The sequence below is a fragment of the Cyberlindnera jadinii genome (genome assembly GCF_001661405.1).
Source record: "Cyberlindnera jadinii NRRL Y-1542 unplaced genomic scaffold CYBJAscaffold_5, whole genome shotgun sequence".
NCBI lineage: Eukaryota > Fungi > Ascomycota > Saccharomycetes > Phaffomycetales > Wickerhamomycetaceae > Williopsis > Williopsis jadinii.
Window position 1 is genome coordinate 484,627 of NW_017963656.1, and position 12,922 is coordinate 497,548.

A 12,922-nucleotide genomic window follows, 5' to 3' on the forward strand; every position below is an offset into this window, starting at 1 on the left:
ACGGAAGCAACAGCATAAGCTGGAGCTCCCAAGTTGGTAGTACCCTCTGCAGATGTGGTGCTTACAGTGAAGGCACCTGCAAGAGTAGTGGTGGCTTCAGCGTTGGCAGATGAAGACGACTTAACAGCAGACTTAACGGCGTAAGCTGGAGCACCCAAGTTCGTAGTACCCTCGCTAGAAGTAGTGCTTACAGTGAGCGCACCTGCAAGAGTAGTGGTGCCTTGAGAAGAACCAGTGGTTCTAACAGTGTAAGCAGCAGCAAGTGTGGTAGTGTCTTGGGCTTTGACAACAGAAGTAACAGCGTAGGCTGGCGCACCAAGGTTAGTGGTAGATGATGTCTCTGAAGATGCCTTTGAAGTTGTCTTAACAGTGTAGGCTGGTTTGTCAACTGCGGTAGTCTTCACAGTTTGTACTGGGGCTGCATTAGTGATCAAACAGTTTCCTTCTTCGATACAATTGGCTACTGTTGTAGTTGCTGCTGTAGAGCATGAGACAGTACCAGTTGGTTCAGTTGGTAAGCCACAAGCAGCCAAAGCAGATGAAGCATATGGTCCGTAGTTGTTCCATAGAGTCCAACCACACTCCAAACAAGCAGCGTAGTTTCTCATCAAGTTGGAATTTGAAGAACACAGACAGTCTGTGTCATATGGACCAGCGTATGGATTAGTTGTGTTTGATGTGCATTGTGTACCGCCGATGATCATTAAGTTACAGGAGGTACGGCAAGCGGAAGTCGCACAAGTACCTTCGTCTGATATAGCAAGAGCAGCTGGCTCTGGAAGTGCAGCTGCTAGTGTTGAAAGTGTTAAAACAGCAGTGCTTAATAATTTGACAGAAAGCATATTGTTTCTTGTAATGTTTGAGGTTCCAAAACAGCAGCACATTAGAACATGGAGGAAGCTGAGACATCTGGGGACATCTCTGTTATATATGTTAGTAATTTGGTCTGGCCCCGAAACCCATGAAAAAAAAGGCTCATTGTACATGGTAGGAAATTAGTATCCGCCCTTCTTTGTGCTTTACGATGCACATGCGTTGAGTTTCAACAGCCTTAAAACCACGGTGCATTACACATTCAAGATAGAGTTCATATTTTGGAAAGCCTCATGCTGCCTCATGCGTCATCTGCAGACCATCTTCATGGGCAAGAGAAGCCTTCGAACGTGTGACCAGATGCAACTTTAACATTGTATCACCCACCTTATGCATGACACACATTAACTTTCATAGTTTTGAGGCGATCAAACCGACTAGGTTTCAGTGAATGGGCGTGTACGCGATTTTACATTCTACATAACCGATTTAAAAATAGGGAGGTTGACAATAAGATACGAAGTAAATTGTGAAACAGGCTTTGACGACATTTGTCAACCTGAATTTGTGATTAATGGTGCACCTGATAGAAGGAGTTGCTTATGGAAATAGAGATTGTTTAAAAAGGTAAGACATCGTAATCTCCGTTCCTAAACCTTTAAATCCAGTTCGAAGGACAGACAGAAATCATTATAGCATGCTCAACAGTTCTTAAAATAAGAAACGTTTTCCTACAGCTAACCGATAACCGCTTGACCTAACTTTTGACGAGTGACTTAACAGTCTGGGATATTGCGCAAATCAAAATTTGAGAAGCTTGAAAAAAAGTAATCCAAGTAGGCATACAAGCTTTTACATGTGCCATGCAGACAATTTAATCCAGGGATGCTAAGTACTAAGGTGGTCCTACATAGCCGTCAGTCACCTGCTCACTAATATGATCGCCTGTAAGTTTCAAAGTGGGCGACCGGATTACAAATTTAGCATGAGACCTTGCCACCTCTGACCCAACTAAACTTGGGCTCCCGGAGGCGTGGCGCCTTGCAACTTCATCGCAATCCAGAAAAACTTGCCAAGTGAAATCCAAATATCCACCTCCCGAAAACGGAGAAGGTATCCTATTGGTTGAGATTTTTACTATTATCTATTTCAGCGCAAGAGATGCCATCAGACATTACCTTTGGTGAAACATGCATTCCCGTCAATTTAAACGAAAAGCAGGTCAGTTTCTTCGAAGTTTTTGTTTCAATCTTACATTCAATGGGGATTGGTGTTGAGCTGAAACCAGTTCACGCTGCAGTATGTGCCAATGAACCTATCAAACTTTTTTTTCTTAGATCTATGTGTCTTGAAACTTCTAAAGGCCCTAACTCATGGATCACGAACAGTGAGCGATGTACTAGACTTCAAGACATTCATATCTACAATAAATTTTCCTTTATCCATGTATTTAACTGCGTCATACTTACCAGGCCGATTAATATATTTGCTTAGCTGATGGTATATTGCGTCGAATTAAGCTCAATGCATTGCAGTCCGCAAATAATTGTTCATGTTCGATGAGATAATAACAGGAAACTTATACGCAGATGTCTATTTTAGACATGACAATCTATGTTACTTTGCTTACTTGTTGACATCAAAGCTTTAGTGCAACTTTTATGATGTGTTTCTCCAACAGCTCACTCATCTGATTATATGACCCAGGATTCAAATTTAGCGGGTACAACAGAAACTATTACGAGCAATGTCATGTTCTATTCATATATCATAACCTACGCGTTTTATACAGTTTGTAATATCTGTTATGAGATGTAAAAAGATATTGTGGATGAAATTCGAAACTGTCCAGTTTTTTGGAGTCGGTGGTAAGTACATTCGCATTGTTTCACCAAAGCAATAAATCGGCCACTACGCACTCGTCAGGTCGATCTACTTGGTATGATTGATCCAGAGTCCAGGCCACCCGAAAGCTCAATTATCATCACACCAATATTGATATTTTCCACCATGTATTGGGGGGCGAATTGAAGGCCAGAACAAAACAAGTATAAGATTTCAATGGTCACGACTATTTTGATTTAACGGGGTTTAAAAAGAAAGGCCGACGCAATATGTAAGTTTCTGCAGACAAAAAATTCTAGAAGCTTCATGAATCGTGTCGGCTGACGCCCCATTGCTAACTGCATCGCAAATTTCGATGGGACTAACCCCCACATCCGAAGGATATTGTACCCTTGTTCACCCGCACAAAGTCACAACCATGAGCAACGAGCTGTGTGCCATGTGATTCTGTTAATGTTCTGTACAATACCTCAATCAATGCTCCCCAACTAAACCAAGGTTGACTCATAACTTAAAGAACTTACAGGTCATAACGGAAGAACGATATAGAACACTACACCTAAACAGATTTAGAAGTTGAAACTAAAAGTACGCAAATCTGAAAATCTGGGGCATAAAGGCCCAAGTTAAGCGGGATATTGTTGATATTACAAGGTAATTTAATTCCTCGTAAAGCCTACACTCAACTACATTATTCATCAAATCTACGGAAGTCGTGGGTTGATGTACATTGTGTAATTTAGAACATTAGATGATCGATTGATATATCAACTTAGTTTGGTGACTTCAACGCTAACAAATACGCTGCGCCTTTCATTATGGCACTTCGTGTAGATCCTTGTTTGAGGTTGAAACTCTGAAGTTTAAATCGTGCAGCTCAGGCTGTTGTACATATGCATGATTCTGTAAGTGTTAGGCGTTGGGGGTGTTCATTCATCGGGTATTAATCGTTTCTTTTTTTGTATGTACAATTGTGGTGACGCAGTAATGACCAACTACTGTTGTACTTCATTCTGGGTTCGAAATAAAGTCCAGACCAAAATTTTCGAGAAGAGAACCGTTTCTATGTATTCCATTACATCCGAAACATAATCGGTTGCCTTTGGGGAGGACTGGTGTTTCAAGATATTGTTAGACCCGTGAAACCAAATGTTCCTTTCTTGTTGTTCAATTAGTAGTTAGAGCTGTGTTCCTTCTTCTAACTATTAGTATATGTAGATAGAAGATGGTACAAATTGAATATACTTAGTGGGATAAACTCTTTCTTTCTTTGAATACTTTAAAGGGGGTGTCAATAGAATATTTATTTCGACATCTGATACTTTAGATATCATACGCTTCCAAAAAAAGGCAGGTGAAGGTGAATCCTGATGGCCTAAACTCTTAGATAGTAACAGTAGTAGCAGTACACAAAGTGAGAATACTTCAGAAGTAAAATAGCGGGTTCCTTATGTATAATATTAAAGACTAATCCAAAGATCAGGCTGTTTCAGGCCTTAATTCAGTTGTAGCAATCTACGAGACGCTCTCATCTCTACCCCACCGCTAAACGACAAGTCAGTACATAAGTGCATGGGGCTCCACCAAGGGTTTTCATCTACTTCATAGATCTTAGGCCAACCTGTAAAAAGAAAGAGAAGTCCAGTAATTGATTGAGTGCTTCATTTAGCCCAAGCATCTCATAAAACTTCTGTAATTGACAGATAAAGGTTTATACGTGAATCCATAATACGACTCGGGTAAGTGGTCTATCTTTGCTGAGATTCGTTATGCGTTTATAGTCATGTTGGTATCAATCCTATTACAAGGGAAGAAATGCGGGTAGCTATACTTCATTCAAAAGCTGTATAACTCCTTTGTGCTCTTGTAATAACTAAAAGGAAACATGGGTAATGAGTAATGATATATTTCATAACTATTAATTAGTAATAATCGTTGATTTTCATAAATCTCACAAGTGGGATGAGTCTGAACATCAGAGTATAAATTGTCAAATTCCGCCTTGGACTCATATCATGCTGCCTCATGCTCATTATGCCTGAACATTATAATTTTCCAGCCTCATCTTCCTGACAGGTGGGCCATATATACTGACAAGTACTTTATGTTTTGCAAACAAGCACCAGCAAGTAAGATGATATTGAGATGTTTATAACAATCTCGCGATCTCAACAAGCTGTTCCTGTACTGACATTACTTCGAAAACACAAACATCAAGGCCTGGCTTTACGAGCGACCTGGTACTACATATGCTCCTGCAGAGATACTATCCACATAATGTTGTGTTCTCGAGATTTCTACAGGTATATATCAAACAAATACGTTAATTACGACTTACGTATTATTGGACGCTAGATATACCTATAGTGTTATCACTAGTAAAGGAGAGCTCTGTGGTGACGTATGCAACTGAAAATCATCATTGAAAACTAGCACGCAGGGACGTTACTGAACACATATACTAGTTACAGGATATATATACATCTTTGAACATTACGCAATAAATCACTTGATTCACACCAGTGCTTATTCTGCAGTTGAACTACACTGAACACGTATATGGGGTATTATTATACAGGATTATAACTAAGAAAATTTTAAACACGAAGAGCGTCATCGATACGCAGTTCATGCTGATACTAACAGGGCTCCGAAAATCAAAGGATGAGCAGGCCAAAGATCAAACCACAAATGGTGGAACCAGCAAGCTTAGCAGCTGAACCCTCAAAAGTAGTTACAGCTGGTGTAGATGTGGTTTCTCCAGCACCAACTGTGGTTTCAGCAGAGGCCTCAACAGAAGTTTCCTCTGTAATTTCTTTACTCTTAGTTTCAGTTGCCGATTGTTCACTTGTAGTTTCTGTGATGACCTCATCCTTATTGGTTTTAGTTGAGACCTGTCCACCTTCAGTCTCTGTTGTCGTTGGGCAATAGGTTGTGAACGTAATTTGTTCACCTTCAAGTCCTGTGGTTGTCAAGGTAATAACGCCGGTAGTTGTTGAGATGACAGTGCATTGATCCTTCTCACAAGATGTCACAGTTATCACAGTGGCATGGATCTCGTCCTCTGTTGTGATAGGACAATAAGTGGTATAGGATGTAACAATTCCAGATGATGTTTCAGTGATAACTGTAACACCAGTGGTGACTGCCGTAGTTGCACAGATATCATCACTACATGAAGTAATCGTGACAACAGTGGTTGAGTTGACCTCCTCAGTAGTTGTGGATGTAAGTTCAGTGAGAGATTCAGCAGATTCCTCAGATGTTGTTGCAGATGTTGCCTCAGTAGATTCCTCAGTAGACTCCTCAGATGTTTCCTCGGTAGATTCCTCAGAGGATTCCTCAGATGTTGTTGCAGATGTTGTTGCAGATGTTTCCTCAGTAGATTCCTCAGTAGATTCCTCAGTAGACTCCTGAGATGTTTCCTCAGATGCTTCCTCAGATGTTTCCTCAGATGTTTCCTCGGTGGAAGCAGAAGAAGAAAAATCAGAAGAGTCATCAGCAGTGATAGTAGAGGTCAAATCATAAGTTATAATCTCTCTCTTGATAAGCTTTGCACTGGTGCTAGTGATTGTGACATGCACAGAAGAAGTCCAAGAAGAGCCTGATATGATCTGACCACCATATGTGACAGTCAATTCATCGTCCTCGCCTATGGCTGCGTCGTACACAACAGTGATAGAAGTTGAATTGATTGTAATTTGAGCTTCGTCAGTTTGTTTGCCATTGAGGTAAACAACAGCATGGGTGTACTCAAATTGGCCAACAGAACCTTCACCAGAAATGTCCAGCTCAATTGAAGTCCATGGACCAAGATATCCTGGGATAGTAAGAGACCACTCTGGAGTTCCAGAGCTAAGAGTTCCAACAAACTGGGGTTCTGAAGTAGCAGATACAAAAGTAGAGACGGAAGCAGATACAGAGGTAATAGCAGTCGAGCTCTTAGAAACAGATTCGGCGGTGGAGATAAGGCTCGAAGAGGAAACTGATGTTTCAGAACTGACAGGCTCCTCAGACGAAGTTGAATGTAAGGAAACGGTCTTCACAGTGTAATCAGCAGCGAGAGTAGTTGTTTCTCCAATTGTAGAGGAAGATGACTTCTTTGGAGCGGACTTCACAGCGTAATCAGGAAGACCTAAGTTGGTAGTTAGAGACTCAGATGTCGTCTTAACAGTGTAGTCTGCTGCAAGAGTAGTGGTTTCACCAGTAGCAGAAGTCGTTCTCACAGTGTAATCAGCAGCGAGAGTAGTTGTTTTACTAGCAGTCTTTACTGCATATGCTGGTGCACCCAGAGAAGTAACCTCTGATACCGAAGAGGAACTTGACTCTCCAACAGTAGACTTGACAGTATATGCTGGTGCTAAGGAGGTGGTTCCCTTTGAAACGGTTCTTACGGTGTACGCTGGCTTATCAACAGTTGTTGTCTTCATCGTCTGTTCTGGAGCAGCGTTAGTGACCAGACAGTTTCCCTCATCTATACAGTTCTCAACTGTTGTGGTTGGTGCCGTCGAACATGAAAGCGTACCTGTTGGTTCAGTTGGCAAGTCACACGCAGCCAAAGCAGATGAAGCATATGGTCCGTAGTTGTTCCATAGAGTCCAACCACAGTCGAGACATTTAGCATAGTATCTCATCAAATTGGAGTTTGAAGAGCACAGACAGTCTGTGTCATATGGGCCAGCGTATGGGTTGGTCGTGTTAGATGTACACTGTGTACCACCGATGATCATCAAATTACAGTAGGTACGACAAAGGGAGCTGGCACAGGTGCCCTCGTCTGAGATGGCCATTGCGAAAGCATCAGCATCAGCATCTGGAAGACCCAAAGGTGCTGGAGCAGCTATTGCACCAGATAACAGAATTGCACTACTTATGAAGCGAGTGGAAAGCAGCATCTTATGACCTCAATTAGAAACAGCAAACAGCACGGCGAATTGAGGTGTCTATGAAAGGGATATCAAGACGGATATCCATGGACTTATTTATATTCTTATGCCATTAATCAAGACGTATCCGGAAGGCTTTCAAGAACCGACGTGTGACATCGTACTTAACCAGCCTTTCTTCTTATTGATTTACGAATGGCCCATAATACTCGGATATGTAAGTTCTTCATAAATGTTTAATACAGAAAGGTATGTAGTATGCACTGGGTGCATTCGAGGCGCTCGGCTCAGTACCATGTTCGTTCGAGAATTCGCCCCATTGGGTAGGATTCTTCTGGTTAGACAAAGGACGCCTCATGTATTGGTTGAGTTATTTGTGCACTGCATAAACCCCCTTTTTGTTTGTTTTTTACCAATATTGGTAATTCTTGAAATATTTTGTAGCCTTAATTCCAAAGGTTACTGTAGTAATGAATCTCGAAAAATTTTTAAAGTTTGAGCGCACACATAACTGTTAACATTGTGTGTTGTTTCCACAGAATGCGAATGTTGTCCCATATCTTATTATTGTCTCTACTTAAAGGTAATCATAACATCATGCTTGACAAATTCACACAGATTGACGGATCTCCCTTTTACATCTTCCAGTTGCCATCGGAACTATCTTGTAGGTTTCGTTAAAGGAAAACCGGTAGATTGAGCATGAAGACAAAAAAATTTACCAACCGTGCAGTGAGGCGTGCCCTAAGGCGGCATTATGCGTCCTTCAAAAGAGTAAAATCATTGTGAAAGCATCCGAAGTTCGATTTAATTGATCAGGCACAGAGGGCTGTTTTCTTGTAAATTATAACGTACGTGCATTAAAACACAGCTGGAAGTTGGGAATTTGAGCAAGTTGAGCGCTTATGCCGTTCTATACACAATGCACATAACAACAAGAGCATGAGCAAAGATCTGCGTAGGGTAAGCAGTGCTGGATGGACGTTCATGTAAAACCACTCTGCATTGTCGAGAGGAATTGAACAAGAATGGTGAAAAATGTCTCAAGCTCTAATGCAACTGACTTGTCAAAGACTCACCTCTCATGGGCTGTCCAATCTTTGCTAGACTTGCTTTCTTATCTTGCCTAGAGTTGATCCGATTTGTCAAGTCATGACAGGTTAGGCGAAGCTATTCACTATGTTTAGAAACTTGTGGATGTTCACTTATGAGCTTTGTGTTCAATGTTCACACTTTACCTATCGATACGTATGTAGGACCTGCTGTGTATATATGGTATCATTCTTCATGAGTGTAACTTATCGATTCGCAAGTGCTGGATTCTGCACATATGAAACGGTTGGAATTTGTAACTTTACATACCACATATTCCATGTGTATTGAGTATGCATTAACAACCGGTCCACTTGCAGGTTACAACATGTAAATTGTGAATGTAATTTCTGGAATATGCTTCAGCTACAAATCTCTACTAATTACATGTCACTGTCGTCACCTCCATAAAGATCTATTAAGAGCTTACTTACAAGCCAATTCTCGCTAGAAAATGTCCCGAAAGCGATAATAGTTTACTGGTTTCCTAACCGACGACAGCTTTCAGTATTGAGTTGATTGGCGCGTTTTCCAAAGAGCAAAAAAAATTTAACGTTTTAAATGGGGCTGACACCATTTCGCCGTTAAAGTACTTTGCCCTAGCACATATACAAGTATTTATTTGATCATAAGATTTTAAACCATGAACTATGTCGATCTTTTGTTCCTCAGTTTAGAATAACTTTCGTTGTTTAGTGTGATTTTCACGCCATAAAGACAATCACCAGTGCCTCCTTTAATGACAAGAGTTCATGAAAATTTTTGCTGGGAATGGAATGAGCACCATACAACATGCCTGATGTGATGATATCTGGGGCTGTTTGATGTTCATCGTTGATTGCTTCAGCTTTTTATTGGATGAGCAGCTTGGGGCACATTTCGGACCAAATTCAAGCATACTGGTGTCTGGATGTTTTATCATACCTTGCCGATCTCGTGGGCGAACCGGTTGTAATATAGTAGAATATAGCTGTTACTTATGAATATGTATTCACACTCCATACTCGTGTAAAATCACCAGGCATTTCCCAGGTAACCTAGTTTGAGGAGTCACATCAGGCTAATATAAACCAGATTTACATATATGTGCCAACATTTAGGAAGCAGGAGGATAAATAGTGAAAGATAGAGGGGATAGGAACTGAGCTCACTGAGATAGAGGGGATAGGAACTGAGCTCACTGAGATAGAGTAGTCAATATCTACGGGTTGTAATAATATTGATCTTCTCGTCAATCATAGTGCAAAACACAATAGATGTTGTAATGATAATCAGCCAATAGATGCATAGTGTAGTACCAATTCATTCTGCATTTTGGGGCAATCTTGCAAATCCTGAATTGCACTGCGACAAGAACGTTGTCACACGAGAAATTCAGAAGACGCTATCAATTGAAACCTCATCTAACTAGCATTCCAAAGAAAATGGCTCATGAGGTATTATATTTGACCCACAGTACTGGTATTTAGAATTTTTGTTCTCAGATGCAAAACAGATAAGACCTTAGGATATATCTAGCCTGTCGTAATGACAAGAGCCAAGTAGATCAATAACGTACGATTTTCTCTCGTTGCACAATCACCATTCAGTCAATAAAAGTTTGAATAGATGGGCTGATGATCGGTGTGTCAGGATCTCTTTGTCACAATTGATAATTTATGGTCCCTTAGCGAGAACGTGTGGCACAAACTTGCCATTACTCAAGACTTTTATCTCAGAGGTTTTACTACAAACGCGAATCTATATATCGGTTACCTCGGGGTCGTTCTTTCATGTGCTGCTTAAAGACAAAGGATTCTTCATGATCCTTTCCCAGAGTGCTTCTGCTGAAGAGATTAGAATTCAGCAATTTGCAAGCTGTCATTCACAAGGGCTGGTTTGTTATAAGAAGTATTCCTCAATACACCATTTTGTTGCTAGTTGAAAGTCCCAATCTCTTTTCTGGACGTAACTTTGCAATTCAAATTAGTTCCAGTCAAAGATGACAATTAGAACAATGATTTACATAGCCGTTGAAACCATGCCAGAACATCTGTATGTTTCAGGTGTGGGAAATTGCATGTATATGCTGTAATTTGCTTGTAGGTATTCAGATCTTGCAAAGGGAGAGAGAATATTGAAGATCCCATAACTCAAGGCTGGTAAGGCGTGGTTCTAACTTTCACATTTACCACGCCTTGACCGACAAACTTTCAACTGCCTTTGGTTGTTCATGCAGCAGGCATGTACGTAATCTGTCATAAGCCGCAGGACTGTATACATTTCGAGATAAACAATCTTACAGTACGCAGGTGTCAGGATAAAAATGATTAATTTCATGATATATACAGTACAGTGTCCACACAGAAGTCTGTAAGTTCTTTTAATTAACGCTTCATTTCCATTTTGATGTCTCAAGTGTTAAATCAAAATTATATCGCTAGACAATGAAGTGTAGTCTTCTTAGATAACCTTCCATATGAAGATTGGAGAACATGGTAATTGCTTTCGGTTGTGACCGTCGAGTTTTGGAAACTATCTTTCCTTTCATAAAGATACTATTCAGTCTTTAAGATTGGCAAATCCGGAAATATATAAGATCATGATGAAATGTACTATCACTGTTATGACAATTGACTACATGGTGATCTTGAAAAGTTCAAGGGTATAAAAATTGTTTATAACTTTATAAAATACAAACTGTACACGATGACGAGGATAATTTTTACGAGCCCTTTGGAACAATGCAATTATCTTCAAAGCAAATCAGATGAAGAGGAATCCAAGGAGTAGTCCTACCAAGGTGGAACCAGCCATCTTGGATGCAGAACCTTCGAATAATGTTATCGAAGGCGTGCTTGAAGTGGAGCCCTCAATATCTACTGTTCCTTGAGAAGTTGGTTGTGTCTCAACCTGGGTAGTCAGCTGACCTTCAGCAGCAGTCTCAGAGATAACTGGTTGAGTAACGGTTTCATCAACAGCCCCAACAGACTCAACATCAGTAGATTCGCCCAGTGTGGTCGTCTCGGCCTCTTCTGTTTCAATTGAAACATATGTCGTGTAAGTAACGGTCTCACCTTCGAGTCCTGTGGTTGTAGCAACAGAAAAACCTGTGGTTGTAGATAGCAATGTACACTCTTCTTCATCACAAGAAGTGATTGTGAGAACAGTAGTGGAAACCTCATCACTGGTTACTGGACAGTATGTGGTGTATGATGTAACAGAACCGGAAACTGTCTCAGTAACAACAGTAATGCCCGTTGCAGCAGTTGTAGTTGAGCAAATGTCATCGCTGCAGGAAGTAATTGTAATGATCGTGGTCGACTGAATCTCCTCTGTTATTGTTGAAGTGGTGTCAGTCAATATCTCAGAAGCTCCAGAAGAAGAAGCATCAGTAGAAATGTCAGAAGAAATAGTTAAAGGGACATCAGAAGAAGAGTCAGATGTCTCTGGAATTTCGGAAATATCAGAAGAATATATCTCAGTAGAAGTCTCAGAAGAAGAAATCTCCGTAGAAATTTCAGATGTCTCAGATGAAGAAGTCTCGGAAGAAACTTCAGATGTCTCAGAAGAAATCTCAGATGTCTCAGAAGATGCTTCGGAAGAAACATCGGAAGAGTCATCAGCAGTGATAGTAGAGGTCAAATCATAAGTTATAACCTCTCTCTTGACAAGCTTTGCACTAGTGCTAGTGATTGTGACATGTGCAGAGGAAGTCCAAGAGGAACCAGATATGATCTGACCACCATATGTGACAGTCAATTCATCGTCCTCCCCGATGGCTGCGTCGTAGATAACAGTGATAGAAGTTGAAGTGATTGTAATTTGAGCTTCGTCAGTTTGTTTGCCATTGAGGTAAACAACAGCATGGGTGTACTCAAATTGGCCAACAGAACCTTCACCGGAAATGTCCAGCTCAATTGAAGTCCATGGACCAAGGTATCCTGGGATAGTAAGAGACCACTCTGGAGTACCAGAATCAAGAGTTCCGACGAAAGTTGGCTCAACACTTGAAACAGAAATAGTTGAAACTGCACTAGAACTTGAAGCACTTGAAGTAGAACTTGAAGCACTTGAAGTAGAACTTGAAGCACTTGAAGTAGTCTCGATATCAGAAGAAGGTACTGCCAAGTTTGTGGTTTTAACGGTGTAAGCTGCTGCAAGCGTAGTGGTGGATCCTGAAGGAGCAGATGTCGACTTTGAAACAGTCTTAACAGCATACGCTGGTGCTCCAAGGTTGGTAGTCAAAGAGGCAGAAGTCGACTCCACTGTATAGTCTGCTGCAAGAGTGGTTGTACCGGAAGACG

At 40.8% G+C, this 12,922-nt stretch overlaps 3 protein-coding genes across 3 annotated transcripts in view; all 3 read right to left on the reverse strand.

Moving 5' to 3' along the window:
• Nucleotides 1–11: 11 nt before the first annotated feature.
• On the reverse strand, nucleotides 12–842 carry CYBJADRAFT_172756 (uncharacterized protein; the record flags this gene model as incomplete). Its single annotated transcript, XM_020216389.1, has 1 exon — nucleotides 12–842. A coding segment is annotated over one exon (831 nt), but the record flags the coding sequence as incomplete, so codon positions are not given.
• Nucleotides 843–5,220: 4,378 nt separating this feature from the next.
• On the reverse strand, nucleotides 5,221–7,581 carry CYBJADRAFT_167389 (uncharacterized protein). The gene has a single exon (XM_020214882.1). It carries the CDS (start codon nucleotides 7,551–7,553, stop codon nucleotides 5,316–5,318), a length of 2,238 nt encoding a protein of 745 aa, XP_020071036.1. The 5' UTR covers nucleotides 7,554–7,581; the 3' UTR covers nucleotides 5,221–5,315.
• A 5,168-nt stretch (nucleotides 7,582–12,749) lies between these two features.
• CYBJADRAFT_184411 (uncharacterized protein) overlaps nucleotides 12,750–12,922 on the reverse strand; it is a gene marked incomplete at its 3' end in the record, with an annotated part of 1,358 nt that continues 1,185 nt past the window's right edge. The window contains exon 2 of the mRNA XM_020217127.1: nucleotides 12,750–12,793. Within this exon, the coding sequence (XP_020071037.1) occupies nucleotides 12,750–12,793 (44 nt within the window). The remainder of the gene's footprint in view (nucleotides 12,794–12,922) is intronic.